Source organism: Galeopterus variegatus, unplaced genomic scaffold (assembly GCF_000696425.1).
Source record: "Galeopterus variegatus unplaced genomic scaffold, G_variegatus-3.0.2 Scaffold838, whole genome shotgun sequence".
Taxonomy (NCBI): domain Eukaryota; kingdom Metazoa; phylum Chordata; class Mammalia; order Dermoptera; family Cynocephalidae; genus Galeopterus; species Galeopterus variegatus.
In genome coordinates this window covers 408582-422350 of record NW_007726949.1, presented here as the reverse complement: position 1 = coordinate 422350, position 13769 = coordinate 408582, and the positions used below count along the sequence as shown (strand labels likewise).

General features: G+C 40.9%; 1 protein-coding gene across 1 annotated transcript in view; it reads right to left on the bottom strand.

Moving 5' to 3' along the window:
• Nucleotides 1-339: 339 nt before the first annotated feature.
• ZNF704 (zinc finger protein 704) overlaps nt 340-13769 on the bottom strand; it is a 166527-nt gene continuing 153097 nt past the window's right edge. The window contains exons 7-9 of the mRNA XM_008572809.1: nt 10184-10288; nt 1525-1622; nt 340-806 (exon numbers count right to left, since the gene is read on the bottom strand). Coding sequence (XP_008571031.1) covers nt 695-806; nt 1525-1622; nt 10184-10288 — 315 coding nt within the window. The 3' untranslated portion in view covers nt 340-694. The remainder of the gene's footprint in view (nt 807-1524; nt 1623-10183; nt 10289-13769) is intronic.

Below are 13769 nucleotides of genomic sequence, written 5' to 3'. Positions count from 1 at the left end.
TCTGCTGGTGATTTCCGTTGCCAATCGCTTTCCCCGTTTATGTCATCTGGGGCCCTCCAAGCTGACAGCTCTACCATGGTTCAGTCTGGGGTCATTCTTAAAACAAACAAAGAAGACATGGAAAACGTACTCAGAGTGCTGCACTTTCCTGCAACACGTTATGATGTGTACTGCTCCAAGAAGTCAAATAGGAAACAGGGAAAAGACTATTCACAATGAAAGCAGATATTAAACAGGGAAAAGACTATTCACAATGAAAGCAGATATTGTTCTTTGTACAAATGCTACTGAATGATGTGTAGCTTATTTTTGTGTGTGTGTCAAAAAAAAAATCTCAGAAACAGCATAATTCAGAAAGTTTATCAAAATATGCTTCCTTTCTAGGTAAAATGGGCTTTGTTGGTTCAATTGCAACAGAAGCCCACAGTTTTAAGACTCAGACAGACAGCAAAAAAAGGTGACTTTTCTTTTGAAGAGAAAAAAGTAGTTATAGCTGCTCCAGGCTGGGTTTTCAGTAAGAGCAGTGAGGATGGTGACTTTTTTTTTTGCTGCAATTCCACCACCAAGGTTCCTGGAAGTGCTTTTCCTGGGCTTCAGGTGCATTTTGTTCAGAAGGAAAAGCTCTTTCCAACACCTGCAGTGGAGGGCAAGGGCAAAAGTGGCCCAGGGTGCTGGCCCCTCTGCCTGGGGCCTCTCAGTCGATGAACCTCTGGCAGGCTTTCTTCCAGCGGCAGGCAGTGCACCACATGTCTCGGTTCTCCATCCCGTACACCTTCCGGCACTTCTTGCCCTCGCCCCTGGGCTTCCTGTGAGACAGACAGGGAAGATTTGCTCAGTGGGAGGAATTCAATGGGAATTCTATGCAGAGCTTGAAATCCAGTGAAAGAGACAGGAAAAAAAATTAGGAAATATAGTAGGGGTTCTTTTTAGGCTCAGGCTTTAATATGTGCCGGATGTTTTCACGGCTACTAAACTTAGCTGTTACAGTTCGTTACTATAACCCTTAAGCTTCTGTTTGTCCATTTGTGGACATGTCCATTTGTCCATCTTCATAAAATTGAAGTAAATAAATAAACATGAGAAATATCAGGAGAAACATAGCTCTTTCGAATTTTTAAATATGTACTTTAAAATGCTCCCTTACGTCTCAAATTTCTAGTATTCTGGTTAGGGAACTCTTGGGGAGATCCTCCCTGATCTGAATTAAAAACTGTATCTTCTAGTTCATTTAATACAGAGGTTAATACAACATAGCTCTAAACAGACCTAATAATCACCATTATCTATTCTGCAAGAAAACTTACTGTAAATCATTACTCACCCCCCGCCCCGCCTTCCTTCCTCCAATAACAAATCTTCATTTATAGTTTATGGATGGGAAAAACCATGGGAACAAAAGAAAAGGTGTTTAGTCAGTTGTGGAGAACTTTTATGGGAGATTGTATCTCTGGTTTCTCTTTGCTGTTCTCCTAGATTTCAGTTAACCCCCTTGAGGCAGGCATGTGCAGTTTCAAGCAGGTGTACCTTAGGCTGACCGTCCCTCTGGGTGGGGAGGACAGGACTGTGTGAGCGTGTTGTCTCTGCTCCCCTGTGCCCACAGGATGATGATGTGTTGGGGACACCTGGCAAATACATGGAAAACAAAGTTGACGAGGCATGTTCTCCATCTCATGCATTTATTTAGCCTTTGCCATGTGGGCGACAGTCCTTGACCATCAGACGTGAGGATGAAGTGCTTTTGTCACTGAGACCACATGTTAAAACAGATGGGGGAATGTTCATGGCAGAATTTAAATGCATCGCCAAACTGAAAGAACAGTTTAAAAATCTTCATCACTTCTTATCTGTGCCTTCCAAGTTGCCCATAATAACATATTTTCAATTGAATAATATTTTAAAACTTAGGGTATATTCTCATCTAATTAACTTAATCCTTCTAATTCCCACTTTAGAAGATGAAAAAATCTAGAGAGGTTAAGAGATTTGTCTAAGATGACAGGGCCAGTCAGTGACAACACCACAATGGAGGCCTGTGCCTTTTGTTTGCTCTATCAGATCAATCACAGCCACCTAACAAATGGATTCTTGTACAATGACCCTATTCAGACCCTGGGGTCCAAACGGGAATAAAGACAAGGCAAAGAGCCTCTGAGCACATCAAGGACACGTGTCATCTGTGTAATAGTCACTGTGCACTCACAATGTGCTGTGCATACTGACAGCTTCACTTTTCACAACTACCGCCTGGTTCCCACATTATAGATAAAGAACCCAAGGCTGAGGGAGGTTAAATAACTTGCCCAAGGTCACAGAACTTGCAACAGCAGAGCCAGGGCCATAGGGCAGCTCTTCCTGATGCCAGAGCATGTGATCATCCCTGTCACACTTCTGCCTCTCAGTCGTGATCGTTAAGAGGGACTGGGTGGCCTTGATTCCTTCTGGATGACTCACATAGTACATAGTCCCTTTGTGTCACCTGCTCTTATACCACTAAACACAAGGGTACTTCAAAAAATTCATGGAAAAATAGAATTGAAAGATAATACAAATGTAGAGCTGGGGCTCTTTTACCTGGCTGTAATCCTGCCAACTGGGCCAATTGTAGTGCTAGGCTAATGTCGGAATCCTGCTCATGTCGCCAATTGTTGTGCTCTTTTACCTGCCCGTAATTCTGCCAGCTGGGCCAATTGTTGAGCTAGGGCTTGGTCTGGAGCTCACAGACCCCTCAAGCCCGTTCACAGACTGGGTCACAAACCCTCCACATGCCAGGCTGGGTGCCCAGACCCGTCACACACCAGGCTGGGTCACCAGACTCCTCACACGCAGGTCTATGGGCTAGACAACCGGCCAAAAGGTCCTTAGAAGCCATAGGTTTGAGAGCATGGCTGCGTGGAGCAGACGCCTGAGGCAGACAACACCAGCCAAATGGCAGCACCATGCATGTGCACTAACTCCACCCATGCGCACTAACTCCACCCACACACAACTTATTTACAAAGAATGTGCTGCACCACCCCCAACTGGACCCAAGGCAAGGGGGCCTCATTAAATTGTTCTATTTTCCCCAAAACAAATCATTCCATGAACTTTTTGAAGTACCCTTGTATTTTCCCAGCTCCTGGGATTCTCAAAAGCTGCAAAAAAAGAATTTTTATAACAAAATAAAAACAGTGTTTCAAGTAATTAAACAGTATTGCCGTACACAGAAGAGGAGACATTTAATACATTTAAAAACTTAATCACCTACAAGCCAATGTGGCCACAGAAATACCATTGCTGATTAATAGTCACAGAAGCATTCTTAAGGCATACTCATAGAATTGATTTTATCTAGTACAGGTACTAGTTATTTCTAGTAAAAATTTAAAATTTTAAGCCATTGTTGTCATGAGGCTGAATTATTCTGTACCATTGGTCTTTATTTTTTGCTAAAGTTAATGGATTGAGGGCCAGCAAGAGTGAGTTACAGATTTTCTTTAAAAAGAAAAGCTTTGGAATTCAGTGCACATTTTATGCATATAGATATGTAGGTCCTTCCAAGAGCAGAATGCCCCTTGCTCCTACCCCGTAATGGACTTGGTTTTGTACGGGATGCATAAGAGCAAATCAGAGGGAGTCATGCCTCAGGTGCCCATGGCCACTGTGGAGGATCTAGAATATGCTCATGTGGATTGTTTTAAATGATCAGGACAATAAAAATTAAAAATTACTGTAGAACTTGTAGGATCCCAAGAATACTGCCTCACTTAGTTGGAGAACCAGAGAAGTTTAGTTGACATGACAGTGACACTACTTCCATCAGCTGGAGATAATGTGGAAAGTTCTAGATTTTGCAAAGTTGCCATAGCCCTTTTGCATGGGGTGATATGAGATCATCAAATGATCTTCAACCAACAAATATCTGTTGAGTACTTACTATGCACCAGGCACTGTTCTAGAATCTGAGGATACAGCAGTAAACAAAGTCTCTGCCCTCATGGAGTTTACATTCCAGTGGGGGACAGACAATAAATACAAAAACAAGCAAGATCATTTTAGTGATAAATGCCTGAAGAAAATAAAATAGGGTAGTAGGCTGTAGTGTCATTGCAGCAAAGGATTTTTATTCACTTAGGGTGGTAAGAGAAGGCCTCCGGAGGAGGTAACCTTTTATCTGCAGGGCCCTGCAGACGAGGAGAAATGAGAAAGGCCCTCAAGTGTGCAGCCCGAGTGCGACCAGAGGGTGCTGTGTGGGAGGCCAGGGTGGGAGGTGAGGAGGTGGTGGACTCACGTTATGCCTTGGTTCTAAGTGCAATGGGAAGCCATTGGAGAGTTAAGAAAGTGAGACATCTGATTAATGCTTTAAAGATCACTTTGGCCCTTTGGGAATGGATATGAGACAGTCTAGAAAGGAGCCCTACAGACTATTTAAGAGGCTTTTGCAGTATTCCAGGCAAAAAAGTACCAGCAGTTTAGCCTAGGGGTGGGGTGGTGGGAAGGGGCTGTATTCCTGTCCATTAGAGGCAGAGCCTAGGACTCGCGGATGGATGAGACATGGGACAAAGAAAACGAAGCCAGATCTTTCGACAAATCAAGGATGAATGACGAGGAGTCAAGGGTGGATCGTAGGTTCTGGCCTGAGCCACTAGAGGGATGGTGATGCCACTTATGAGATGGGAAAACGGGTGAAGTGGCAGGCTTGGGGGAGGTGGAAGGAGCAGGCTTTTGAAAATGCCATGAACACAGGTGCAGGAATATGGACCTGCTGCAGGGACCCCTCTCCACAGTCTGTTCTTGCTAATGGTGCTCTCAACTCTGGAGTTCAGGGCGTGATGTCCTGTGCGTGGCCCCCTCTCCACTCCACAGCAGACCTGGGTACCAGGTAATAAAAGACAGCACCCACTTCACACTTGGCTGTGTGGCTTAGTTCTGGGCGGGCTCAATGTCACCTAACTTGGGAGTTTTCTTTGAGCCATTTAATAGCAAGACAATCAAGTTTTAGCTTCTTATTTTAGTTAGGGATGAAGGTGGGGAAACCAAGAGAGTGACTGGTGAAGGGAACTAACATTTATCCAGCGCTTGCAAATGTGAAAGACAGGCTATGAGGTCATTTGTTACCTCACAGCAAATAAGTGATATTATCAGCATCTTATAAAGAAACTAGGCCTCGAGCAGGGCAGTGGTCTGCACAGCATCCCAGAGGTAAAAGCAGCTGTAGCAGTCATTCACCAGGAGCTTGTGAAGGGTAACATACGTACCTTCACATGTTACCTAATGTCATCTTCACGACGACCCCATCATAGCCATCGTTTGCATTTCATAGATGAGGAGACGGACAAGTTAAGTACGCTGTCAAGGCCACAGTAAAGTGTGGACCCAGGATTTGTACATAATTGTCTGGTATCAGCTGGCCTAGGAACTTATTTCTGAATGATGTCAAAGCCCTGCTCTTGCTACCCTTCCATGCTGCCACATCACTGATGGAAATAACAGGTGCCCTAAAATAAAGCCCTATAAAGCATTATTATGGCTCTTGGGTCTGGTATCAGCTGGCCTAGGAACTTATTTCTGAATGATGTCAAAGCCCTGCTCTTGCCACCCTTCCATGCTGCCACATCACTGATGGAAATAACAGGTGCCCTAAAATAAAGCCCTATAAAGCATTATTATGGCTCTTGTTCTCAGTGGTCTCCACATTTCAGTCTTTGTTTTTTGTTTTAACTATTTCTAAGTTCTATTTTGGGGCATGTTTTCTAAAGTATATAATATACTTGACAGTACCATACAATATTATTTCTAAAGAAATAAAATCATTGGGTGATATGTCCATAATTTGTCTACTGATTAGGTGTGACCTCAGAAGTGTTGAAAGAACTCTAAACTATAACCTGCAAAAACTGTGGTAATCTCTCCCAGGTGTTCAGTATATTTGTGTTACATGAATGGATTCTTTTTTTTTTTTTTTAAAGATGACTGGTAAGGGGATCTTAACCCTTGACTAGGTGTTGTCAGCACCACGCTCACCCAGTGAGCTAACCGGCCACCCCTATATGGGATCTGAACCCGTGGCCTTGGTGTTATCAGCACCGCACTCTCCCAAGGGAGCCACGGGCCGGCCCGACATGAATGGATTCTAAGAAGGGAGAATCCTCCCTTATAACATACTCTTCTGAACCCTCCCTCGAGGCATTAAAAAAACAAACCAAAGCCAGCTAAGCATCTAACAATTAAACATTGTTATTTCAGGTTTGGAAACCCTTCCAATGGCCTGAAGCCTCCTAGAACCACCCTGGGATGGCAGGTTGACTGGCTCCTACCTGCTTGTTTGGGGGCTGTTTGGGATTAAATGTGTCCTTCCCCACTGCCCCCAAAATTCATACGTTAAAGCTCTAATCCTCAGTGTGGCTGTATTTGGAGAGACGGCCTTTAAAGAGGTAATTAAATTTAAATGAGGTCTTAAGGGTGAGGCCCTGATCCAATAGGATTAGTGTTCTTATAGGAAGAGACACCAGAGGGTCTCTCTCTCTCTCTCAATTGGTCACACACAGAGGAAAGGCCATGTGAACACACAGTGAGAAGGAGACCATCTACAAGCCAGGAAGAACGCCTTCACCCGGAACTGAATTGGCTGACACCTTGATCTTGGACTGCTAGCCTCCAGAGTGTGAGAAAATAAATGCCTGTTGTTTAACCTACCCACTCTATAGCATCTTGTTATGGCTGCCCGAGCCTGCTAATAATGGGGCCAAGAGCTCTTAGTTTTCTGTCATGAAAAGACAGAAAAAGTAATGGAGATAATTATAAGGAAAGGAAGGGCATTAGGGAAAAACAGGTTAAGGAAAGCTGTAATTAATGAGGGTCTCCTTTCTACCCACCTCCCAACAGCCTTAGGCTAGAAAAGACTGAACTTCTGGTTACATTTGTATACACAATATGCAGATCAGCCTTCTCAGCTACATACCTCCCAGAAGGGGTCTTACCCAGGGAACTTATTAAAGCCCAATGTTCAAGAAATCTAGCATAGGCAAATGAATAAATAAAAAATCCTACAAACCTTGGGATTTCTCAGAAGGGGATTTTTTTCTCCTCTCTAGAAAGTGTAAAAAAGAAGCACCTCCTCTCCAATACCAGGTCTCAAAGGTGTGGGAGGAAAGTAAACCCTAATTGGGGTTGACAACCTTGGAGTATTTGGTTTAGAGCACAAAGAGAACAGGGTTTTTTTGAAAAGCATTTTACAAAATGGAAACTGCTCTATTCTTCAGTTTGGACACAGCTGAAGCTAACATTAATACTATTTCACTATTAACATTAGTACTATTTAACACTTTTAGAGCTTCTGTCTGAAACCCCTATCACACTGTATTAGTCCATTTCTATTGCTTATAACAAAATGACCCGGAACTGGGTAATTTATAAGAAAATCAGATTTACTGCTTACAGTTTCTGAGGCTGGGAAGTCCAAAGTCCAGGGAGTACATCCGGTGAAGGCTTTCTTTGGTGGTGGTTTCCATGATGGCAGGGAATCACATTGTGAAAATGATGGAGCAGAGAAAGAGACAGACTCTCCTCTTCTTTTAAAGCCCTCAGAACCACGCCCCTCACCACCATTATTAATCTATTCACTACTGCACAATCTAACCACCTCTTCAAGGCCCCACTGTTCAATTACCATAATAGGAGTTCCCACCCTCTTAACAGTCACAGTGGGGGCTAAGCTTCTAATCCATAAAGTTGGGGGACACAATTCAAGCTTCAATGAGTTTTGGGGGGACATAATTCAATCCACTGCTCACACCAATTTAGAAGGTAGGAATTCACATGTTCTTAGATTCCACCTGGCTCCCTTCCTCAAGGGGCTGGGTCTAGCACTTCTGGAGAATTCAGGGACAGTTGTTGGCACTCAGTCAGTGGACTTGTAACAGTCCTGCATATGTGTGGTGTAGACTGTTAGGAGAGCAGAAGAGGAGGATAGCAATCACACACTTTTTTTTTTTTAAAGCATTGATAGAGAATTTATCAACATAAAAAACATTCTTAGTTATATGTTCCTTTCATTCTAAAGTAAAACAAAAGCCTTTGAAAATACCATCTTTATCTTTAAATAGGAATGGCAAGCTTGACTACTAAAATAGTCTAAAGTTTTTGCTGAAACAGAATATACACCAAATAGATTGGGAATTCTCTAGTGAAAGACTAAATTAGAAGTGTACCTAAGACTTTTGTGGAATATCTAGTTAACCCAGTCACTCTAAATACTTTCTGTCAAAGCTCTTGTCTAAAATGTCCTTGGCCACCAATGCATAGCGAAACGAGGGACTCTGAAGATTCTAGGGCATTGAGATGAGGGTAAAGATATAGAACGTCCATAACAGAAAAGAGTTTTAAAATTGCATTGTTGAAAAACAGACAACATAAGGTATCTTAGCTGGTATCCTACTGTGTAAGACATTTAAGAACCACGGAGGACATGCAGCTAGTAAAAAACCACTCAGAGTGATTTCTCTATACTTCAGGATATGATTTAATTAAGAAAGCAAAGGGGAAAAAATTCCTGTTTGGTAGATCACAGAGGTAATTAGAAAAGAGGTTTGAACTGGGCCGTTCCATCTAAATGGTGCACTTATTTTTACACCAGATGAGCAACATGGTGTAATGCTTGAAAATTCTTCCCAAGTCAAAGGCAGGAATTAATAGGATGCAGAACAGTAGGTCTCGATAATTTTGTAATTGTAGCTGCCATTATAGGTTAACACAGAAGGCCAAAAAGCCTTCTCAAATGGCTTTGTCTCAGATGGCCTTTTTATGTTTACCAGAGAAAAAAGTCCCCCAAAAGACAGATTGTTAACCTCTGACACCCGCATCAGTGGATCAATGTTCTTGCCAGAAGCAAAACTACTACCTATACATCTAGGCTGCTCTTTTCTAATGTCTACTAACAAGATCACTTTTTCACAACTACCAGCAGTTACCACTCTTCAATGAAACAGGCAACTTTCATAATTACTCCAGATCCATGGTATTTCTTAAAAATCGCATTCCAGGAGTGTTTTCTCGAAACCCCCATTTCCCAAATTGTTGCCGGTGAGATGCTTTGTATTGTTAGCTATTCCCTTATGGATTTAATGAATATTCATTGACAGAGCACAGCATAATTCACTCAGCCACTTTCATTTTTATCAGCTCTGTAGGAGGATTTAGACTTTGCTGGAAACCTCTGGGAGTTGCCAGTGGTTGACAATAAGAAGCTTTTGTGAGGTCCTTAGGGAGAGGGGTGGAGAAGAGAAAATATGGTTAATATCTGTTATCAGAAGCCACTTTTCTGAACCTTATCAGGAGTTACACACCACCATGAGCATCAACAGTGTGCAGATCTATGCGTATTCTGTGATAAGCTATAAAAGACCCCATATATTTTTAAATGAATGCTTAGGAATCAAGTTAATTCAGGGTGCTTTATTTCAGCAATCACTTAATATGACACATCAATTCTTATTATGTACTACTTAAATCTTATTGCATATTTCAGCACTCATTTATTTTCAAATTATCTATCAGCATGGACTATTCAGGCTTTCAAAAAAAAAGATTTCGGGGCCGGCCTGTGGCTCACTCGAGAGAATGCGGTGCTGATAACACCAAGGCCACGGGTTCGGATCCTATATAGGGATGGCCCATTAGATCACTGGTTGAGCGTGGTGCTGACAACACCAAGCCAAAGGTTAAGATCCCCTTACTGGTCATCTTTAAAAAAAAAAAAAGATTTCAATTTATTTTTTTGAACCTTCAAAATGACATACCTACAAAACAATAATTTCAAAGTAATAAATGTTATAAAGTTACTTAGAATGATAAACACTATCTTTTCCATACAAGGTCTGAGTTCAGCTATAAATTTTATAGTCTTTTGGAAACATCAAACGTACCACTAACACAGAAAATCTTGATCTATTTCTAACAAGTTGTTTATCAACAGCTGAAATTCTCCTCTAGTTTTCTAAAATACTTGTCAAAACACCTTTTCACAGAGAAGTTGGGTCTGTCTGGACCACGAGATACTTTGCTGATGAGTTTATAATTGTCACTGAAGAAATATAGTACGCTAGCATTTTGACTGTTGTCTTTTCCTTGCATGTTTCTACAATTTGTTCTCTAAATTTATGTTTGGCTTTGACTAGCTTTCAGGCTTTCTTGTTTTTCTACTTACTGGAATGCCTGTGAAAGTGACTGGAGGGGACTGCCAAGAAATGCTGAAGCTGCTGCCGTTGGGGGTGAACTTGGCCGATCCTGGAATGGTCACAGGGGGTGTGGCCTGTTAAATAGAAAACAGAGAAAGCTGTTAGGAAAGAACATTTTTCCTCAGAGCCTTAAGCTCTTCTTCCCAAGTAGGGCCTCAGAAATGGTCTCAGTTGTATTAATAACTTAGACTAATTTTCTAACAGGAGACTAAACAAGGTCAAAAGGAGTAGCTAATAATAAACTTTTTACCTATACCTAAGCAACCTATCTAAGGTATGAAGAGTTTTTAACTGTTGAAATGGACTGTTGATTTCTGAAAAAAAAATTGATTAGATACACATGTATCTACGTTAGGACACCTATGAGATACAATTCCTCACTATCAAATTAGGATATGTACATTTTTAGACAGTGATGCTGGGTGTGTAAATTGGGACAACATTTTGGGATGGTAATTTGGCAGTATGTATCAAAATTCTTAGCATTATGCGTATCAGGTATTTCACTTCTAGGAATTCATTCTAAGGAAATGGATACAAGGATGTTCATTGCAGAACCATATATAAAAAAACCAGAAACAGCACAAATATCCAGTAATATGGAAATAAGTAAATATGAGGGTACTTCAAAAAGTTCATGGAAAGATTTGTATATCTTTTAAATCTATTTTCCATGAAAAAAAAATTTTTTTTTAAAAGATGACTGGTAAGGGGATCTGAACCCTTGACTTGGTGTTGTCAGCACCACACTCTCCCAAGTGAGACACGGGCTGGCCCCTCTGCAAACTTTTTGAAGTACCCTCATAAACCTTGATACAAATCCACAGAGCCATTAAAAATGCTGTTGTTGAACAAAAAACCTCATTGGCATGGGAAAATGTTCACGATATATTAAGCACAAAAAACAACATAGTAAACACAGTAGTACAATAGGTTCCTTTTTACAAAATGTGTATACATAGACACAGAACAAAGTCTTGAGGATGCACAAAAAGTATTAACCAAGGGGCTCTCTAGTTGTTGATAATAGGGATAAATTTTCTTTTTTTGCTATGTTTTTAATATTTTCTATGCTGAACATTTATAATATCTATAAACAGAAAAGTCCCAATAGTATGAATATATGGTTTGGGAAACACCTTCTAGATCACCTACTGTGTGTTCCAACTTTCATTATATAGATGAATAAAATNATTATGCCAGAGCTGTCCGATGCTTATTTTTTCATTTATTTTATATTTTTATTTAACAGACTTATGTAATGTGCCAGGCAGCATTCTGAGGGATTTACAATATTTAGGATTTCAATCTTCAGAACAACCTCTAAGGGATCGGATCTGCAGTCAGCATTGGGGAGTATGGGAATAACCTACAGGATCCCATCTATGTAAGATCTTGGCTTTTAAAGGAGAAAAAGAAGAACACAGCTGCTGGNCTGGCAGACTCTTGCTTATCCTGCAACACTCAACAACTATCCACGTCCAGGGAAGCCTTCCATGACCTCTTAAAGCAATTCAATCATTCATTCATCCATTTATTCAATAGCAATTTATTGAGAATCTGGTGTGTCCAGGCACTGTATCACAGTCAATGAAATATAGATAGATTGTATCCTAATGGAACTTATAGTTTAGTGGGGAGGCGGATAAGAAACCTGTAAAGAAATAAATATTTAATATACGAGGTGTTAAGTCTCACAAAGAAAAATTAGGCAGCATTAGGGTGTCTTTAAGCAGGATAAGTGATTGGGGGTCGGGGGGCACTATTTTATACAGTATTCAGAGGAAGCTTCTGGGAGGTGGCATTTGAGCAGCCACGTGCCCGAATGAAGTGGGAGAGACCGTGCTGGGAACTGTGGGAAGAACACCCCAGGGCAGAGCAGCATGAAGCCCTCAGGTGGGCAGGCCTGGTGTTTTCCAAGAAGGGCAGAGAGGTCAGTGGAGCTTGGGACACAAGGGGGTGATGAGAAAAACAGTGGGAGCGAAGGCAGAGGCCAGGTCATGTAGGGCTTTGCAGCCTATGGTAATTGCTTTGGCTTTTATGCTCAATGTGATGGAGGCCACCGGAGGTTTTGAGAAATCTAATCTGGCTATTGTCTGGGGAGTAGGGGACAGGAGGGCAGGGGCGAGAGGCCATCAAGGAGGCTGTTACCATCAATAATCTGATGAGTGTTGACAGTGGCTGGGCAAGGGTGATAGTGGCAGAGGTGACGAGAAGTCACAAGGGTGATAGTGGCAGAAGTGATGAGAAGTCACATTTCGGATGTATTTTGAAGGTTTGGGGTTAGGACTTATCTCCCAACTGTTAGTTCTCTGTGTTCCTTTTGAAGTATGTTCATCCCTTTAGTTAATTACTTGCCACATTTCTGGAATTTTTAAAATCCTCTTTATGCCTCATATGACTGTGATTCTCTAGGGCTCTGTCTTGTTTGTCTCTGNGGAAACACCTTCTAGATCACCTACTGTGTGTTCCAACTTTCATTATATAGATGAATAAAATGATTTAATTAAGCGGGTTCAAGCCCATGATTTCTGACGTGTCACACTGACAAATAAGAAAAAATGAATGAATTATTCTTTTTTTTAACCAACATAACAAAAGTAAGGAATGAATTTATTACATCTACTAGTTTAATCATCAGCTCTATTCCATTGCTCTTAAGTTTAAGTCTGCTAAATAAGTGGGTGAATTTTTCTTTCATAGGTTTATTTTTTTTCAATTACAAATATATTTGCCAGTGAGAGTGGTTTTGTAATTGGCGCCACTGGCAAGTATTTAAGCAATACATAGCAAGAGCCATAAATGGTTTGTTCATATTACATGCTCTGACTCAATAATTACTCTTCTCAAAATTTAAAGAAAAAACCCAAAAGCTACAGGCACAAAGATGTTCATGATGAAGTTATTAACGATAGTGAAAAAACTGGATAGACTAAAAAGTAGATACTTAACAATAAGAGAATGATTAAAACAAGTTAGTGTTTCAATTTAATTGAGTACTATTCAGTCGTATGGGAAGTTTTCATAAAACAAGGGTGGCAGAAGACAATTATACGTATGCAAAGGAGATTTTAAAAAATTGCATAAGAAACTATGCAACTAAGGAATTATAGGAAAAAGTATTTTCTTAAAGTTTCATTGTGCTGAAATTTTATTAAAACAAGTCAACACTTAAAATAGTTAATAAGTTTTGGAGGAAAAAAAGAGCTTTAACCGTGTCCTGAATTTGCAGGCTTTGTCTCTAAGGTCTTGCCAGACTTTAGGATGAAACAGAATCTCCTGGAGGGACTGTTACAGCAAAGAATGCTGGGCTCCACCCCCAGGTTCTTAACAGTAGGTCTGGGGTGGTCTCAGTTTCTAACAAGTTCCTAGGTGATGCTGACACTGTGATTTGGGGGACACTGAAAACCAGTGCTCTAATCTTAGAGGCTTAATTACCCATTTAGTAGGCAAGACATGAAGTCCCAAGATTTGGGGTGCAGGATGATTCTGTCATTATGCCAGAGCTGTCCGATGCTTATTTTTTCATTTATTTTATATTTTTATTTAACAGAC